The 15,943-nt window shown below is 56.1% G+C and overlaps 1 protein-coding gene across 8 annotated transcripts in view; it reads right to left on the bottom strand.

Moving 5' to 3' along the window:
- PAQR5 (progestin and adipoQ receptor family member 5) overlaps positions 1–15,943 on the bottom strand; it is a 70,484-nt gene that overhangs the window by 9,938 nt on the left and 44,603 nt on the right. For 7 of the 8 annotated variants that reach the window (XM_072809388.1, XM_072809389.1, XM_072809390.1 and 4 more), the window contains 3 exons: positions 14,388–14,515; positions 11,720–11,925; positions 7,131–7,257 (listed from right to left, as the gene is read on the bottom strand). In XM_072809388.1, the coding sequence (XP_072665489.1) occupies positions 7,131–7,257; positions 11,720–11,925; positions 14,388–14,515 (461 nt within the window). Of the gene's footprint in view, positions 1–7,130; positions 7,258–11,719; positions 11,926–14,387; positions 14,516–14,799; positions 14,969–15,943 lie in introns of those variants that run through there. The other variant, XM_072809394.1, reaches the window with a different exon arrangement.

Below are 15,943 nucleotides of genomic sequence, written 5' to 3'. Positions count from 1 at the left end.
GAGCCAACATTAAACTGAGTGGTGCCGGGGATCCCTGGGTGGCTCAGCGGTTTGACGCCTGCCTTTGGCCCAGGGTGCGATCTTGGAGTCCCGGGATCGAGTCCCACGTAGGGCTCCCGGCATGGAGCCTGCCTCTCCCTCTGCCTGTGACTCTGCCTCTCTCTCTAGGTCTATCATAAATAAATAAAATCTTTAAAACATAAATAAAATAAAATAAAATAAAATAAAATAAAATAAAATAAAATAAAATAAATAAAATAAAATATAAAATAAAATAAAATAAAATAAAATAAAATAAAATAAAATAAAATAAAATAAAATAAAATGAAATAAACTGAGTGGTGCCGACTGTGGCAGAGACAGTAGGGCCTCCCGGACGAAGCGCGATGGGCCTCGGCTGGCTGGGGCCTCCAGCCGGGGTGGGCCTGGCAGCCTGGGGTGTGGGCAGCACAGATGGCACAGGCGGGGTACCAGGAGGACGTGAGAGGTCAGAGAGAGTCTCCACAGTCCCTGAGCCAGGTTCAGTGGTGGAGGCTCAGGACCCCAGAGGCCATCCAGGCAGAGGGGCAGGGCAGGCCCCACTCCACTACCAGGGGGTACTGTGGGAGGGCCAGGTCCTCCCTTGGTGCCCACAGGGCTGCAGCGCGAGGCCAGAGGCCCCCACAAGGGTGGTGAACAGAGTCGGGGCGCCAAGGCTGGTGGGGGGGCCATTCTGGGGCAGGCAGCGGAGGCACCTGGGCCCTCTTGGCCCTGATGGTCCCCCACCCCTCAGCTCGCTCTCCCACGGGGATGGGTCTGGGTCCCACCACTGCTCCAACCCCAACCCAGTTGCCCAGACTCCCTGTCCCAGCCCACAGCCCACCCTTTCCTCCACCAACCACCACCCGTGGCTCCACAGCCCAGGCCCTTTGCCCTTGGCCGCATCACTCCTGTCCCCACAGCCGGGGCAGTCACCTGACTACCAAGCCCTCTGCTCCACGTACCCTTTGGTGTGGAACATGGCAGACGTTCCCACATCGGCCCCTAAGCAGTCAGGGGACCCCAAGACCCCCTAGCCTGGTGTGTCGTGCCCAGCCCTCAGCACAGCCAAGTGGAGGGTCCCTGCTCCAGAGTAAGAGGCACCCGCTGTGGGCCCTGAGAAGCCCCCCTCAGCCTCCAGCGATAAGCTTACTTCTCTCAAGGCCCATGTCCGCATGTGTCTCCTTTCCTGACCCTTTCCTAAGTCAGACAAGCACATGGCAGGCACTGGGTAGAGAAGGAAGAGAAGCTCAAGGAAAAGGAGGAAGAGAAATAAGGGACCTCAATGTATCATCCCCCTGAATGAGACCCCTCCCCTCCCCGGCCTGGGAGTAAACCACCAACCCTGGGAGAGGTGAGGCGGCACCGCGCCACGATGCCCACGCCGTGTCTGGCCTGGACAGCCTGGGTCTGAATCCTGCCTCCACCCTCATGAACGTGTGGCCCCCACAGGTTATATAACCCCTGTGCACCTCCAAGGCCTCATGTGGGACACCAGGATGATGGCTGTACCCCCTCACGGGCCTGGTGCAAGGATCTGATGAAACAAGACTTGCCAGGAGCTCACTCACATCACAGAGGCACACTCGCTACGTGGCAGCTTTTAGTAAAATGTGTGCAGCGGGATTTGTTCTGTCCCCTTCCCCACCTTACAGCTATGCTGTGCCGGAAAACAGGAATAGGAGGGAACGGACAGGTTCTGGGTGACTTGCCCCAAGTCCGATGAGCCGAGAAGAGGCAAAGCTAGGATTTACACTCAGGGCCGTCCGGCTTCCAAGTTTCAGATCCCGACCCCTTCGGCAGGCTGAGCAGGCCTCGGACCACTACCCAGCCTTCATCCTTGCCCGTACCCCCTCTGCCCCGGGGCGCAAATGGGACACACTCCCACTGCCCCCACAGCCAGAGCCTGTCTCAACACCTCCACAGCCTACCCTGGCCAACCCAGTCCAACCACAAGCCCGCTCCCTCCTTCCCCATGCACTGCCGCCGCCTATCCTTCCTGGGTTAGGAGAGGCTCTCCATGAAAACACGCTCTTTCTGTGACCACTTACACAGGAAGAAAGCTGGCTCTGGCTGGCGAGGGCCATCCCCCAAACCATGGATTTCCTGTGACTTGAGACAACATTTCGCCCGGCCTGATAAAGTGCTTCCCCAGGGGCAAACGAACCAGCCTCTCCATCTGCAAAGCCGAGTCTACAGGGAAAAAAAGGAGAAACAGCAGAACAGAAGAGAGACAGCAACAGAGAAATAAAAGGCAGAAGGAGCAGCAGCCACAGAGAGGGGCCTCCCCCTACCGAGGTGCAATTCCACGGGTAGCCACAGGATGTCGCCCCAGCCAGAGAGTCCGGGAAGGGGTGGGGGGGTAGGAGCCCCGGAATCCTCCAAAGCACGGATGCCCCCCAGTCTCCAAAGCCCCACCTGGTAAGACAGTCCCTGCACCGCAGAGCGGAGAGACCAGTTTACAGGGAGTCAAGCCTCGTCTGCCTAGAACCAGGTTGGCAGGAAACAGTGGATTTGGGCAGAAGCCTCCACCAGGAGAGGGTCGATGCGGTACCAGTCTGTTCAAAAACCTGATAAATCGTGTTGCAACAAAGCCGGCAGGATTTGCAAGCAAATTCTGGAACCAGTGCTTGAAACTAGTGAGCCTTTGGAAACATTCTACTGCAGAGAGGCGTGTGCGTGTGCGTGTGTGGTGTGCAGAGAGGTGTGGGTGTGGTGTGCGTGTGTGGTTATGGCTGTTTTATTGTGTGGGTGACACTGCAGGAATGTGGGCATTTCCACATGCTGGTCCCTGGCCCTACCCAGTTGCACCGTCAGGTGGCTGAGCCCTGCAGCCCCTAGAAGTGTCAGGGCCACTGCGAGCCTCCAGCTGTGTCCAGCTCTGACCTCCAAACCCTGTCCCGGGGCCTGGTCCTGCCACTCTGAATTGCCACAGCACCCCTGCCACAGCATGGCTCTCCCGGTGCAGCTCGCTTTCCACCTAGGATGGAAATCACCTCTCTCCCTCACAGCACTGACCACAGGGCATTTCACTGAGCAAGTATTTGTCAAAAAAAAGAACAAAAAACAATAACAACGACAACAAAACAACCAAAAAACAAAAATCCCTCTGTAAAACAAAAAACAACTGTTGGCCGCCTTGCATGGGTGAATAAAGAGCCTACGTGACTTGCGATGTACAGGAAACTCTGAGTGACTAATGTCCCTAAGGGATTGAGGACCCCTTTGTAGGTTCTGGGTGGCCAGCAGGAGGAGCAGGCCAGGTCTCCGTCATCCCACCTTGCTCCGGGAGCCACAGAAAGGTCATGCATTCTCTCATCTCCCTTCTCAAATGTTACACAAGGAGAAAGCAGTTTTCTGGAACATTCATTTGAACTAGATTCTACAGTAATAAGGACCAAAGAAACAGTCAAGGGAGACCATGGTTCTCTATGTAGAGCTTCACCTTAAGGACACGTACGGTAATGGAATGAATGCCACTTAGATCATGGGGTTTGTGGGCTGCTTCTTGCTCTGGGCAGGAGGTGGCGGTTCTCTGTCGCTCCCAGCCATGCCATGGACTGATGGAGCAGGAGGCAGGGGCAGGGGGAGGCTTGGGGGAGGAGGAAGGCAAGGAGAGAAATCTTGGGAAAGATTCTGAAGCCCTGGCATCATAGAACAACCAAACCAGAGACAACCCAGACATCTCTTCTCAGATGCCCTAAGATGTGGACACTGAAGCCAGAGGCCACACAGCAAGCCCCTGAAATCCGGGACTCCGGGGGGCCTGGCCCTCCCCTCCACCTGCTTCTCCTGCAGTGAATCGAGGCCAAATCCCTCGCTGTGCAGGAACCATCTTTCTCGCTCTTCAGACACTGAAGATGAAGAAGGGAATGAAAACATGAAGGGGAAGAGGACCAGGCGAGATGGGAACCCGGAGAGCCCTCAGATGGGACACCCTACTCCGCCACCTCTGGCCCTGTTCCTCCAGCCCCCGCGCCAGCAGCCGTTAACACACCTGGAAGCCCCTCAGCTCGGAAGAGGAGCCCATGGAATGTCCTCCCACAGAGACCACTGGCCTTCAGGAGCCAGTGGGGACAGGTCCGCAGTAGGACACACGAGCACTTGCTGGAGATCCTCTCTCTTCCTCCCGCAGTGCAGGCTCTGAAGCCCCTTGCTGCCTCCCAGGGCCATCTGCTCCAGCTCCCTCACCCTGTCCAGGCTGTTTGCTCTGTCCAAAAGGCCCTTCCCTCTTCCCAGCTAAAATACTCAGTCCTAGCACCACTTTGCAGAACTCTGTGTATCCAAGCGGGTGTCATTTTACATTATCATTATTTGTATAAGTTACATTCTGTAATGCTATACTCTAAATGCCATCTCCTCTGGCCTTGAGAGGAAACGATGACTCCACCTGGGCTTTTATGAGGTCTGCCGGCTGCTTCGACTACTGCCCTGGGTGCTCTCTTGGGGCAAGGGCTGTGCCTCTCTCCTCCTCGTATTCCCAGATCTTAACATGACGCCTGGAGTATGATGGGCATTTAAGGAATGCTGAGTGATTGGTTGGTTGGTTGGTTGGTTGGTTAGTTGGGTTGGTTGGATGAATGGATGAGTGAGTGGGTGAGTACCTAAATGGATGGGTAGGCAGATGTGTGGGAGGATGGATGGGTGGGTGGATGGGTGAATGAGTGGTTGGGTAGGTAGATAGGTGAATGGGTAGGTAGATGGATAGATGGGTAGGGGGATGGTGGATGGATGGATGGATGGATGGATGGGTGGATGGGTGAATGAGTAGATGGGTGAATGGTTGGGTAGGTAGATGGGTGAATGGGTAGGTAGATGGATAGATGGGTAGGGGGATGGTGGATGGATGGATGGGTGGATGGGTGAATGAGTAGATGGGTGAATGGTTGGGTAGGTAGATGGGTGAATGGGTAGGTAAATGGATAGATGGGTAGGGGGATGGTGGATGGATGGATGGATGAGTAGATGGGTGAATGGTTGGGTAGGTAGATGGGTGAATGGGTAGATAGATGGATAGATGGGTAGAGGGGATGGTGGATGGATGGATGGATGGATGGATGGATGGATAGGTGGTGGGTGGGCAGGGGCATGGTGAATAAGGAGGTAGATGGATGAGTGGTTGGATAGATGGAAGGATGTGCCCTAGAAGTAAACAGAAATAATCCATTTCACTGAGAAGGGAGTAGCCTCCAAACTCAGGCATCAAGAGATTCCTGACCAGCCTCCTCTGCCAAGCAAGTCTGTCCAAAGGTAACAGGCATGCCACATCCAGAAGACCTATTGATTATTAACCAAGGATAGATTTCTAGCCAGAAGAAAACAGTCTACCCTGGTAGCTTATAGGTGACTCAGGAAGTTCTAAGAAAAAAAAAGAAAAGACAGCATATTTGCATTGAGGGTTCCTAGGAAAACAGTCCTGGATCATGAACCGAGGCCGTTTCTTCAACCCTGAGGGAGCCTTCAATGCCGCCTCAGCCCACAGTGCTCACCTCCCTCCAATCCTCAATTCCAAACAGCACAGCTACACAGCCCAGCAGGAGCTAAGCAACAGGATCATGACTCATGCAGGGGCCAGGGCTAGGTGTGTCCACACAGCTGGGCCCCGTGCCTCTGGGGCATGCCTCATCTCTCCTGGGCTGTTGCTGGCATCCTGACTACTTTTCTGTGTGTGTTACACCTTGTCTCACCCCCTCCTCTCCTTCACCCGTGCAGCCCTTGAAGCTCCAGAAAGAGTTTCCAATCGACGGAGTCCTTGAGGAAGCAGGGAGGAGACGAGAATAAGCCTGTGACATCTGATTCTATCCGAACAGGCAGATCCTATGTTTTTTGGGGGGCTTTTGGAGGACTCTGCATTTCCACGGAGAGGGAAGAGAGTTCACCCTCCACTCCCACCCCCAGGCTTGTTTTCGTGGGATGAACAAGCCCTAGCGTTGACACTGAGCCTAGAAATGAGACTCTCTCCCACGCAAAGCATCTCCACGCTTCCAACCTGTCTCAAGACAGGCAAGTGGAAGACGAGTTGGGGCAAATATCCTTGATGCTCTTTAAGAATCTATCCTTCCATTTTTTCTAAAGAGAACCGGTTTGTCAAGTTTGTGAAACTTGCCTATATTCGGTCCCACGGAACCCAAGCGTCACCCTAGGGAAAGGTGGAGCCACGGTCACCTCAGAGAAGTTACAGAAGCTCCCCTCCCACTCCCTTTCTTCCCAGGGAGGGGACAGTGGACAGCTGCCAGGAATAGTAATTCTCTGAGTTCAATGGGGTTCAGTGGGGAGATTCCAACTGGCTCCCTGGGATGGAGACGGGGGCACAGGATTGGGTGCAACCTGCCAGCCTCCCCATGGGCCCTTTCCTAAGCCACCCCGAGAGCTCCCAGCCCCAGGGAGCACCCAGCACCCAGGCACCAACCAGACGGGGGTGTCACCCCAATACCTCCATTTGAGAGGTTTCCTAAATCATTTAGGGAAGCAGAAACGTGGGCGGTTTGTTTTTACAAAGAGCTGAGTCAACTAGAGTCATTAGCCCCAAAACAATGTCTCTTGTGTTAACACTCCAATGAGGTTTCTTGAGTGAAAGGGGGACACCAGAGTGACTCAGAGCTGGTGACGTGGGTGAGACTCACAGCCATGGAGGCTCCCCGGGGGACGCGGCAGCCACCCGAATATCATCCACCAGTGAGAGCTCGAGTGCCTAAGAGGCAGGCCCACACAGTCACTGTTAGCAGGTTGCCCGTTGACCGCCTCTGGGCCAGGTGTTCCAGGCATGTTACCTGCAACCCTTGCCTCCCTCTCTCAAGGCAGGTAGATGTGTTGGCCCCATTTCACAGATGAGCAAACTGAGGTTCAAGAAGGATGAATAAGCGACCTGCCCAGCTGCATCATTTGTAGGACCCAGTACAGAACGAAATCATGGGCTACCCCCCCGCCCCGCTTGTTCCAAACTCAGTAAGAACTTCAAGACAGTGACAGCAGAGTGTTAAGGCAAGTGTGAAGTCCCCTCAAACGCCCAGGACTGGTCCCATGAAGCGGGTCTGGGCCTGAGCCCCAGGCCCCCGAGCACCCCTTCCACGGAGCGTCCTCTCCCACCCCGCTGAGGCACAGCGGCCAGGTACCTGGAGTAGCAGGAGAGGCCGGTGCTGACGATGGTGTTCAGCACGGCCAGGGTCACGTAGTAGTCGTGGAAGGTGGTGTCCACCATCACGTCCGGGATCGAATAGGCCGAGTAGGCGATGGCTGAGCCTGCGGAGGCAAAACCAGCTTTGGGCCAGAAGGCAGGACACAGCAGAGCCCGGACCTCTGGGGAGGACCCCAGCAGCAGCCTCACGGCCCAAGAGCATCCTTGCTGGTGCCACGGCCTCTCCCAGAACGTGCGCCCTTTCTTCTCCACTACCCTGATCCTACCCCGAGAATTCAGTTTGAGCCCGGCCCTGCTCCCAGAGCTTTACACACTCACATAATCTTAAGAATCACCCTCTAACATAAACCCGCGCACTTCTCCTCCTTTATAGATGATGACAAAGAGGCACAGAGAGGTTTAGCAACCCACCTGGCGGGCACACAGCTAGAAAGCGGCGAAGCCAAGCTTCCGCCCAAGGCAGTTCAGAGACAGTCCCCCACCTTTTAACCCCAAGCTATGGTCCATGATGACACCTCAGGGTGTTCAGCTTTTCCGAGCATGCACATGTCACCTGCCGCTGACACGGGGTGCCCCTTGGGGAAAGACGGACACAGCAGGGAGGGAGGGCCCTTGCCAAGGCCAGGAGGTGGATGGTTATTGGGGGGCTCAAGGGACTGGCCAGTTGAGAGTCAGGTGTAAGAGGCTAGCCTTGGTGTTTCACTGTGTCAGGTCTGGGAGTTTGTGACAGGAGGGTCACCTAAGGGCCCCTGGGAGACCTGTCTGCTGCAGCTTTTATATGAAAGAATAGGGGAGATCCCGGTCCTTTTCAAAGCGGCCAGGTGTGTCCAGGGGCCTGGACCAGAAGGCCTCTCCAGCTACCCTCACCAGGTCTCCTCTGGGAGAGGCAGCCACAGGCCTGTCAACCCAAGGCCTCAGGGGTCAGCCCTACGGTCACCTGTTATTCCAAAAACATAAAGAAAGCTGGAATCCTAGCTCAAGGCTGAGGCAGGCCTCAGCCTCGCAAGTTCAAGCTCTGCCTCTGACCTCACTTGACAGATGGAGCCTGGTGCAGCCAAGTGGCATTCCCAAGGTCACACAGGCAGAAAGAGCCAAAGGTCAGCAGGCTGCCTGTGGGATTTCAGCTGGGAAATCCCCCCCTCCTGGGGGACCTACTCTTCCTCAGCCTGGTAGGAGTGGGAGGTTCTCAGTCTGGACCAGGATGCGCTCTCTCTGTGTATGCTGGCTGCAGCCAAGGTGCATACCCCACTCGGCGGGCCATGCAAGAGCAGAGGGAGCCTCAGACCCTGCCCGAAACTGCAGTGGGAAGCGAAATGACTTCTAGTAAGAAATACACACTTGGTCTTCTGCACTGTTTCTGGCACAGAGCTCCTAAAACCCCTGGAATTTCCTAAGCCTGAGAGCCAGGAAGGTGTCTTTTGTTGCATTAACAAGGTGACTTTGGGAAGCACTTAAGGATGGGGGCCTGGTTGTCAGGAGAACCAGGGGGTTGCTAAAGGGTTGGGACTTTTTTCTTTCTTTTTTTTTTTTTTAAAGATTTTATTTATTTATTCATGAGAGAGACAGTCTCCCTGCGGGGAGCCCCATGCAGGACTCGATCCCAGGACCCCGGGATCATGACTCACCCAAGGCAGACACTCAACCACTGAGCCACTCAGGTGCCCCAAGAGTTGAAACTTTCAATCCCACACCCCTGACCTCTGGGAGGGGAGAGGGCCAGAGGCTGAAATCAACTGCCAATAGCCAATGACTTCATCAATCACCACTAATGAAGTCTCCATAAAAACCCAAAAAGAGAGGTTCAGAGAGCTTCTGGGTTGGAGGCCACATGGTGTTTTGGGGAGGGCATGGTCTTGTGGGACTGAGCCCTTAACCTGTGGGAAGTGATGCCATCCCCAGGTGGACGGTGTCAGAAATGAGTGGAACTGTAGGACACCCAGCTGGTGCCGGGGAACTGCTCGGTGGTGTGGGGAACCGTCCCCCACCCACACACATGTCGTAATTGGTGCTCAGACCCCTGTAGAGGGCTTTCCAGTGAGCAGGAATAGAGGCAGCTTTGGATTCCAGGCTAGGGAAAGCTAACAGCCTCTTTGAGGCAATAGGGAGCCATGGAAGGTTTTTGAGTGAATGATGAAGATGGCCAAAACCTAGTGAAAATGCACAGGATGGCCCGGGGGGCACAGCTGGCAACGAGGAAGTGGGAGCTGATGCCACCTGCAGGGAACCGCGGGTTTCCACAGGGTACAAGTGAGAACAGGAAGGAGGGGTGGCTGCAGACGGAGGGGTGGGGGGTCTGGGCTGGAAGCCCTGAACACCCCCATGCCAGGCACTAGGCCACCAGCCGTCCTCAGGAAGCCATTCTGAGCAAGGAGCAGAAATGAAGGGATGATGGGCAAGCCTGGGGCCCAAAGCTTCGTGGAGGGGGTCCCGGTCTGGGGGCCCCACCCGTGGGAGGGAAAAAGGAAGTTCCCAGGTAAGGGCATGTGGGAGGGTGCCAGACACTGAGGAGCTCTGACAAAGGCGGAGAGCCAGGGGTGGGAAAGGACACAGTCCAGGGCGGCAGCTGACCCGGGGGCTTTGGTTCGAACCCCGGCTCTGCCGTTTACAAGCTGCGAGGCCTGGGTAGCTTACCTTCATGCTGCCTCATTATTCCCACCTGCAGTGCAGGGATAACGACTGCCCCCATCCCAGGGGCTGATGTCAGGGTTGAGGACGCGATCGTGGTCAAGAGCTACCCTCTGAGGCTTACCGAGTGCCGGGCACTGGGCTGCGTGCTCCACGCGCAAAACTCACTCCAACTTCACGTCCTCCTATGAGGAGGCTATGATGCTGATTTTGTGGATGAGAGGACTGGGGCTTAGGGAGGTTAAGGAACTTGCCCAAGGTTCAGGTGGTCTCGGCAGCTGACGAGCACTGCATTATGCCGCCCCTCGTGATGTGCATCAGGTGCTGTCGGGTGGTGACTCCCAAATGCCTCCTCTTACCATGAGTCCGGGCAAGTGATGTAAGAGCTGAGGAAGCCTCTAGACTAAGGAGTTCAAGCTTCACCTGGGGTAACTGGGAATCCCAAAAGGTCTTATGTGGTAGGGGAGCCATGGTTAGAAGATGCTGGAGAAGCCTCCCCAGGGAGTAGGGGGGGGAGTGGGAGGGGCAGGAGGTGGAGAGGAGGCTGTTGTAATGGTGCAGGGGAGTGGCAGGAGGGTCTGAGTGAAGCCCACGAAGGGGAGCGATCTGAAGAATACAGGGAAGAGAGCCACCCGAATGCGTGGACAGGACGGTAGGGGCATGAGAGGGAGGGGAACCCGAGGGCTACTTCTAGATTCTGACTTGAGAGACCAGGTAGGGGTGGCACACTAGCCGGGGAGACACTGCAGGAGGCGGAGTGGATGTGCGCGGTGGGGGTGGGAGGATGGGATGTGGACTGTCTTGGTCCCAGGGCTGGACGCAGCGTGGACCTCAGACTAGAGGTAAGCTAGAGACGGGTCTGGGAGTGCCTGGTCCAGGGGTGTCAGGGGATGGTGTGGGATCACCCCGAGGCCGGACCACACAAGAGCTTGCGGGCTGCCAGGAGAGCAGGCGAGGGGAGCCAGCAGGAGAGAATGAGAACCCGGACGGGCAGGGGGTGAACCGGGAGTGACGTGACAGGAACCAGAGAAAGGGAGGAGGTCTGGGGAGCACTGAGGGACCCCTGCATCAGAGGCTGGCCAGAGCACCCAGAAGAGAAGCCCTTGTGGCTGCACGGGTCGCGCAGGCTGGGCCCCAACAGCCACGCTGTAGTCAGTGGTGAGGACTGGACAGCAGAGCACTGAGCAGTGGGAGGTGACACGGTAACGCCTGTGTGTGTGTGTGTGTGTGTGTGTGTGTGGCCTGCAAAGGGAGGGAGGGGAGGAAATGAGGGAGGCAGGCTCCGCACGGACACACTCTTGGACCAGGGGAGACAGGGCCTCCGCTTCCATACCCGCAGCAGGAGCGGGAGGCAGAGGAGGCCAGAGCCGGGATACTTGCGGACAAACAGATGCCCACGAGACAGGGCCACAAGGAGGGGGCCCCGTAGTTGGAGGGAAAACCCCGAGGAGGCTCAGGTGTCAACCCTCAGCCTCGCCTGCTTTGGGCTCACCCCTCTGTTCCATGGCACTTGGAGCAAACGAACTCTAAGCCTCTCGACAAGCGGGGTTCGGGGCCCCCTTCTCTGCCAGGCAGGACAGAGACCAGCACTGATGTGCAGGGCTGGCTCACCCCGGACTGTGACGGCAGATTACGTTCTCCGAGATCTCGCAGGCAGATCGCAGGGGTCTTGGTCCCCATCCAGGGGCGGCGGCGTCCCCCTGGTGGCTGGCACCTGGTCGTGGTGGCAGCCTACACGCCGCACGGGCCGGCCCAGCCCACAGATCAGGGCCTTTGTCCCCCCCCCACCGCTCCCCAGAATCTGTTAACATCTGCCAGCACCCCGGGGGACAGGTTGGTCACAAAACGCTCATCAGGAGCCTGGACGGGGCACAGGCAGTGACTCTTCTAAGCCCATCAAAGCGTCCCGGGGGACAGGGGCGGACGCAGGGCCCCACGTACCCAGGCTGAAGAGGTTGACGGCCCCGTAGTCCAGGAAGTAGCAGATGTGCCGGGCGTTCCTGGACATGGAGCTGAAGGTGTGTGCACAGCTGGACGCAAGGGGGTACACGCAGCTGGTGCCCATGTACACGAACAGCGGCCAGGAGTAGCTGTCGTTCTGGATGTCTGTCACGTACAAGGCGGTCACAAACCTCCACACGAAGAACCTGGAACACAACGCGGCCCGCTCGACCTCCGTGGCTGGGGGCTCCTCTTGTACACCTCCCGGGACCATCTGCTGCCTTCCACTCCCCTGGGATGACTGACCCCGTGTGTTCTCACTTTGCTGAAATGCTACGAGCGAGGGAGGGTGACGGGGATCCCTTCTCGGTTGGAAATGGGCAGAAGGAGAAGAGGAGAGCCTTTGGACTTAGCCAGTGCCGTCCGCTCCCCACCTTGCAACGACAGGATCTCCCTCACAGCCTCTTGCCTAAGGGATCCTCCAGGCTCAGCTTGCATGAGTCCCGGGATGGGGAGCTCACCACCTCTCAAGGCAGCTCTGCATGTGGAAAGTTCTTCACTGAGCTGATACCTGGTCTCCCGGGGACATATCTCCGTGTGATGGGCCCCAGCTCTCCTCGACAGGACCATAGGAAACTAGCCCATCAAATACCTAAGGCAGTCTTCATAACCCCTCCCACCTCTTTGAACCTTACACCAAATAACGCCATTGCATTCAACCACTCCCCAGAACATCCATATGTGGCCTGGTCACCATCCCTGTGGTTCATCTATGTCCCCTTGCAGGAAGGTTCCTCAAACAGATGCAACCTTCCAGGGCCGGGGCCGGGGTGCCTGAGGGTGGGTGCCTGAGAGTCTAGAAGACAACAGGATGTTTTCTCTCTCCTCTCCATGCTATTCCTCCCCTGACGTTGCAATCGCCTTTCTGATTGGCCTGGTCCCAGGCTGCATCTCCACCGAGCCTTGGTCTCTGGGTCCACCCCCACGCAGAGCCACAGGACCATTCTGCACCACATCTGCCTCACCCATGACCCAGGCAAGGTGGGCCTGGCTGCAGAGCTGCTCACTCCCACAAACCAACTGCTCCTAGAAACCCAGCCCCTCCGTCCACGGGCTTTCCCGGGGAAGGAGACTGCAAAGCTTTTCCCACAGGAACCCAAGGAGCATCCCTCCATCTTCTGGCTACACTTACGATCTTTTTCCTCCTGTCTCAGCAAAAACAGAGCTGAAGCTATTTGCTCTTCTTAAAACCTAGCATCTCCAGATGATTCCCTGGCCCCACTTCCTTAGGGCATCTTACTCCAGGCTCCCCCTAGCCCTCCTCACTCAGTGTTGCTCGGCGGTGACCGTCTCTCAGGGCCTGGCAGGGTCAGGGGGTTTATGCAGCAGTGTGCCTCAGCCGGAGTGGCTCAGCTTCAGGACAGCTAAGAAGTCACCCCACAGGGGTCTGTGCACAGGAGCTCAAGACCCATAAACAAGCATGGTCAGGCCAGCGTGCTCCTGGCAACAACACAAACTTTAGAACCGTTGGAATCACCTGCGGCTCATCCATAAAATGGAACACCACCTGAGAGGCTTGTGGGTCAGGGAAGAGCAGCAGGAAGAGAGAACAAGGGGCCGGGGGTGTGCACACCACAGGTGCTCACGTCTCCAGAGGAGCTCTAGGAAGACCAGCAAGAAGCAGGTGATCCGGCAGCTCCGGGGAGAACGGGGGCCAGGGGAAGACACTGACTCTAGCCCCATCTGCAAGTTACACTTCGTAAGCATGTAGACTTTTACTTAGGTTTACTTAATTTAAAATCACACACACACACGATGACAAATGACCTCCTGGAGCAGGGTCTTGAGGCCAGCCTGAGCGGTCTGCAGGCCGAGAGCTTCCTTACAATCACCCTATTGCACCCAGGCCTGCTCTCTCGTCTCTGGGGAGGCGTCTGGCACCAGCCTTCCCCTGCAGTTTGGCCCTGGATCTGTCTTCTGACTTCTGATCACGCACTGCCTTCCTTGAGCCCTCTCTGTGTGCGGCTCTCTGGCTATTCTCTTGGCTTCTGGACTGGGGACAGGGCTTCCCATGCGATGTAAGCAAGCCACCCCCTTCCCCGGGCCACAATGATGTTGGCCAACAGTGGTCTTAGCGGGCCTCTGAGCTCAAAGCTGCTCCATTAAAGTGCTGCCTGACCAAGTGCCTCCAGCCACTGTGGCCCTAGAATGATCCCAGGGCTCCCACAGCTCCATGCCCAATGCCCTTTCCAATGCTTTCCCCCATAATCCTCATGGCAACCCTCAAGACAATCACTCTGCTTTACAGATGGGAAAATGTGAAGCTCAGAGAGGTTAGGTGACTTGCTCCAGCTCGTGACACTTTAACCATGGTTTCTGAGAGACTCAGAAAGCCTCCAAACTGAAGGTGATAAGATCAAATCAAGTCCCAGAGCAGGGAAAGATCGGGGAACCACCAAGAACTCCTTCAATTCTACTAGAATCTATATGCTAAAGCTCACCCCAGCTGCAGGCCCCAACATCCCCCAGTTCCACGCTCATGCACCATGAGGGAATCCCAAAAATCCCACCATGGAATCTCAGCCTTCTCAACCCCCCTGGGTTTTAAAGAAGCCCCAGTCCCCAGGGCTCCTGAATGGCATGGCCGGTCAAAAGGGCTGGAAGGTACCAGAAGGGCAGCAGGTGAGTCCAGATGTTGAGGGTCTCATTGGTCATTTGGAAAAGGCTGAGGACACAGGCAGTGGCGGAGCTCTGTGGATGTCGGTAGCCGAAGAGGATGCCCTGCTCATGGAACACCTGCAGGGGGAAGAGGAAGGAGAACCAGCATGAGGCCAGAGGGGGTGAGAAGGTCTCATGAGGAGCAGCTCTGGTGGTGCTGAGTGTTCTCCTAAGCTGTGCGCTTGAACACTTGACCCCAAGTCCCTGAGCTGTCCAACTGCCTCCCTCCCTTCCTTCTCTCGTCCTGCCCGTAGGTTCTACAACCCCATGTGCTTCAAGAAGCCTGTAGCTGGAGGAGGGAGCTGGAGTCCCCGGCTCCCTTTGGGAATCCGGCCAATCTTCGCATCTGCAGACATACTTACTCTTGTCATGAATAGTGCCTAAGAATCTGGTGTGGCGCCCTCTGCCTGGGGCCTACAGCCCGGTCATTGGGGGTCTTCACGGTTGGATGACATATACCGTATCTGGCCCTGCCAACATGCTCCAGATGTCAGGAGCTGGTGGGCAGATCTCTGAAGAAGATGCCCCCCCCCGCCCTCCCGCAGTGCCAGGATATATTCACCAGGGTGCTTCATAAAGGCCTTTTGATGATGAAGACAGTGATGGTTGGCCTGGGATGCAGGCGGAGCAGGCGCTGCCACGGCCGGGCCCGCACAAGCCACCCCCTCCTCCACGCAGCCCACCCGGTGCATCCCTTGGTCACCACCCCCGAGAAGAAGGGTGGACTGGTGAGCTGACCTCTGGGTGTCAACCCCCCCGGAGGACTCCATTAGACCCCCCCGAACACATAATTGTGAAAATGAGGCCGGAGGGACAAAGCTCAGCGTGCTCGACGAAGTGAAAACGAGTAGAATGTAAATTGTATTCCTGCCACCATTACAAGGATCATGGAAGTTTAAGGACACAGGCTGGGCAGAGGCTGTGAGGAACACAGCAAAGTGGAGACTTTGACTCGTTGAGACTTTCCTTCCCGTTCTGTGTTGATTTGAGCCAGGGTTTCTCAATCTTGACACCATGGACATCTCTGGGCAGGTAATTTTGTGTTGTGGGGGAGGGGGTGGCTGTCCTAGGCAACAGGTGAGCAGCACCCACGGCCTCTCCCTAATGATACCAGCAGCACATGCCCTCCCAAGCTATGACAACAAAAAATGTCTCCAGATAGCGCCAATGTCCCCTGGGGGCCAAGTGACCTCAGTTAAGGACCACTGACTTAGGGGAGGTGGGTGGGGGGAGGGGTAACTGGGTGACGGGCAGTAAGGAGGGCACGTGATGTGATGAGCACCAAGTTTTAGACTCTATATTGGCAAACTGAATTTAAATTTTTTCTTAAAAAAAGAACCACTGATTTAGAGGAATGCTGTCATAAGCTTTGAAAGGTAAATTAAAAATAAGTAGATTAATTGAGCAATATGATGACAATGATCACACTAGTAATCATAATAAAAATCGAGTCACAAGTACATTTTACGGTTTTCTCTGTGGTTTTCTGGGGCTGAGGGAGAAAGG

This window comes from Canis lupus, chromosome 32 (assembly GCF_048164855.1).
Source record: "Canis lupus baileyi chromosome 32, mCanLup2.hap1, whole genome shotgun sequence".
Taxonomy (NCBI): Eukaryota; Metazoa; Chordata; class Mammalia; order Carnivora; family Canidae; genus Canis; species Canis lupus.
The sequence above is the reverse complement of the archived record's forward strand: the minus strand, read 5'-3'. Positions and strand labels throughout refer to the sequence as shown.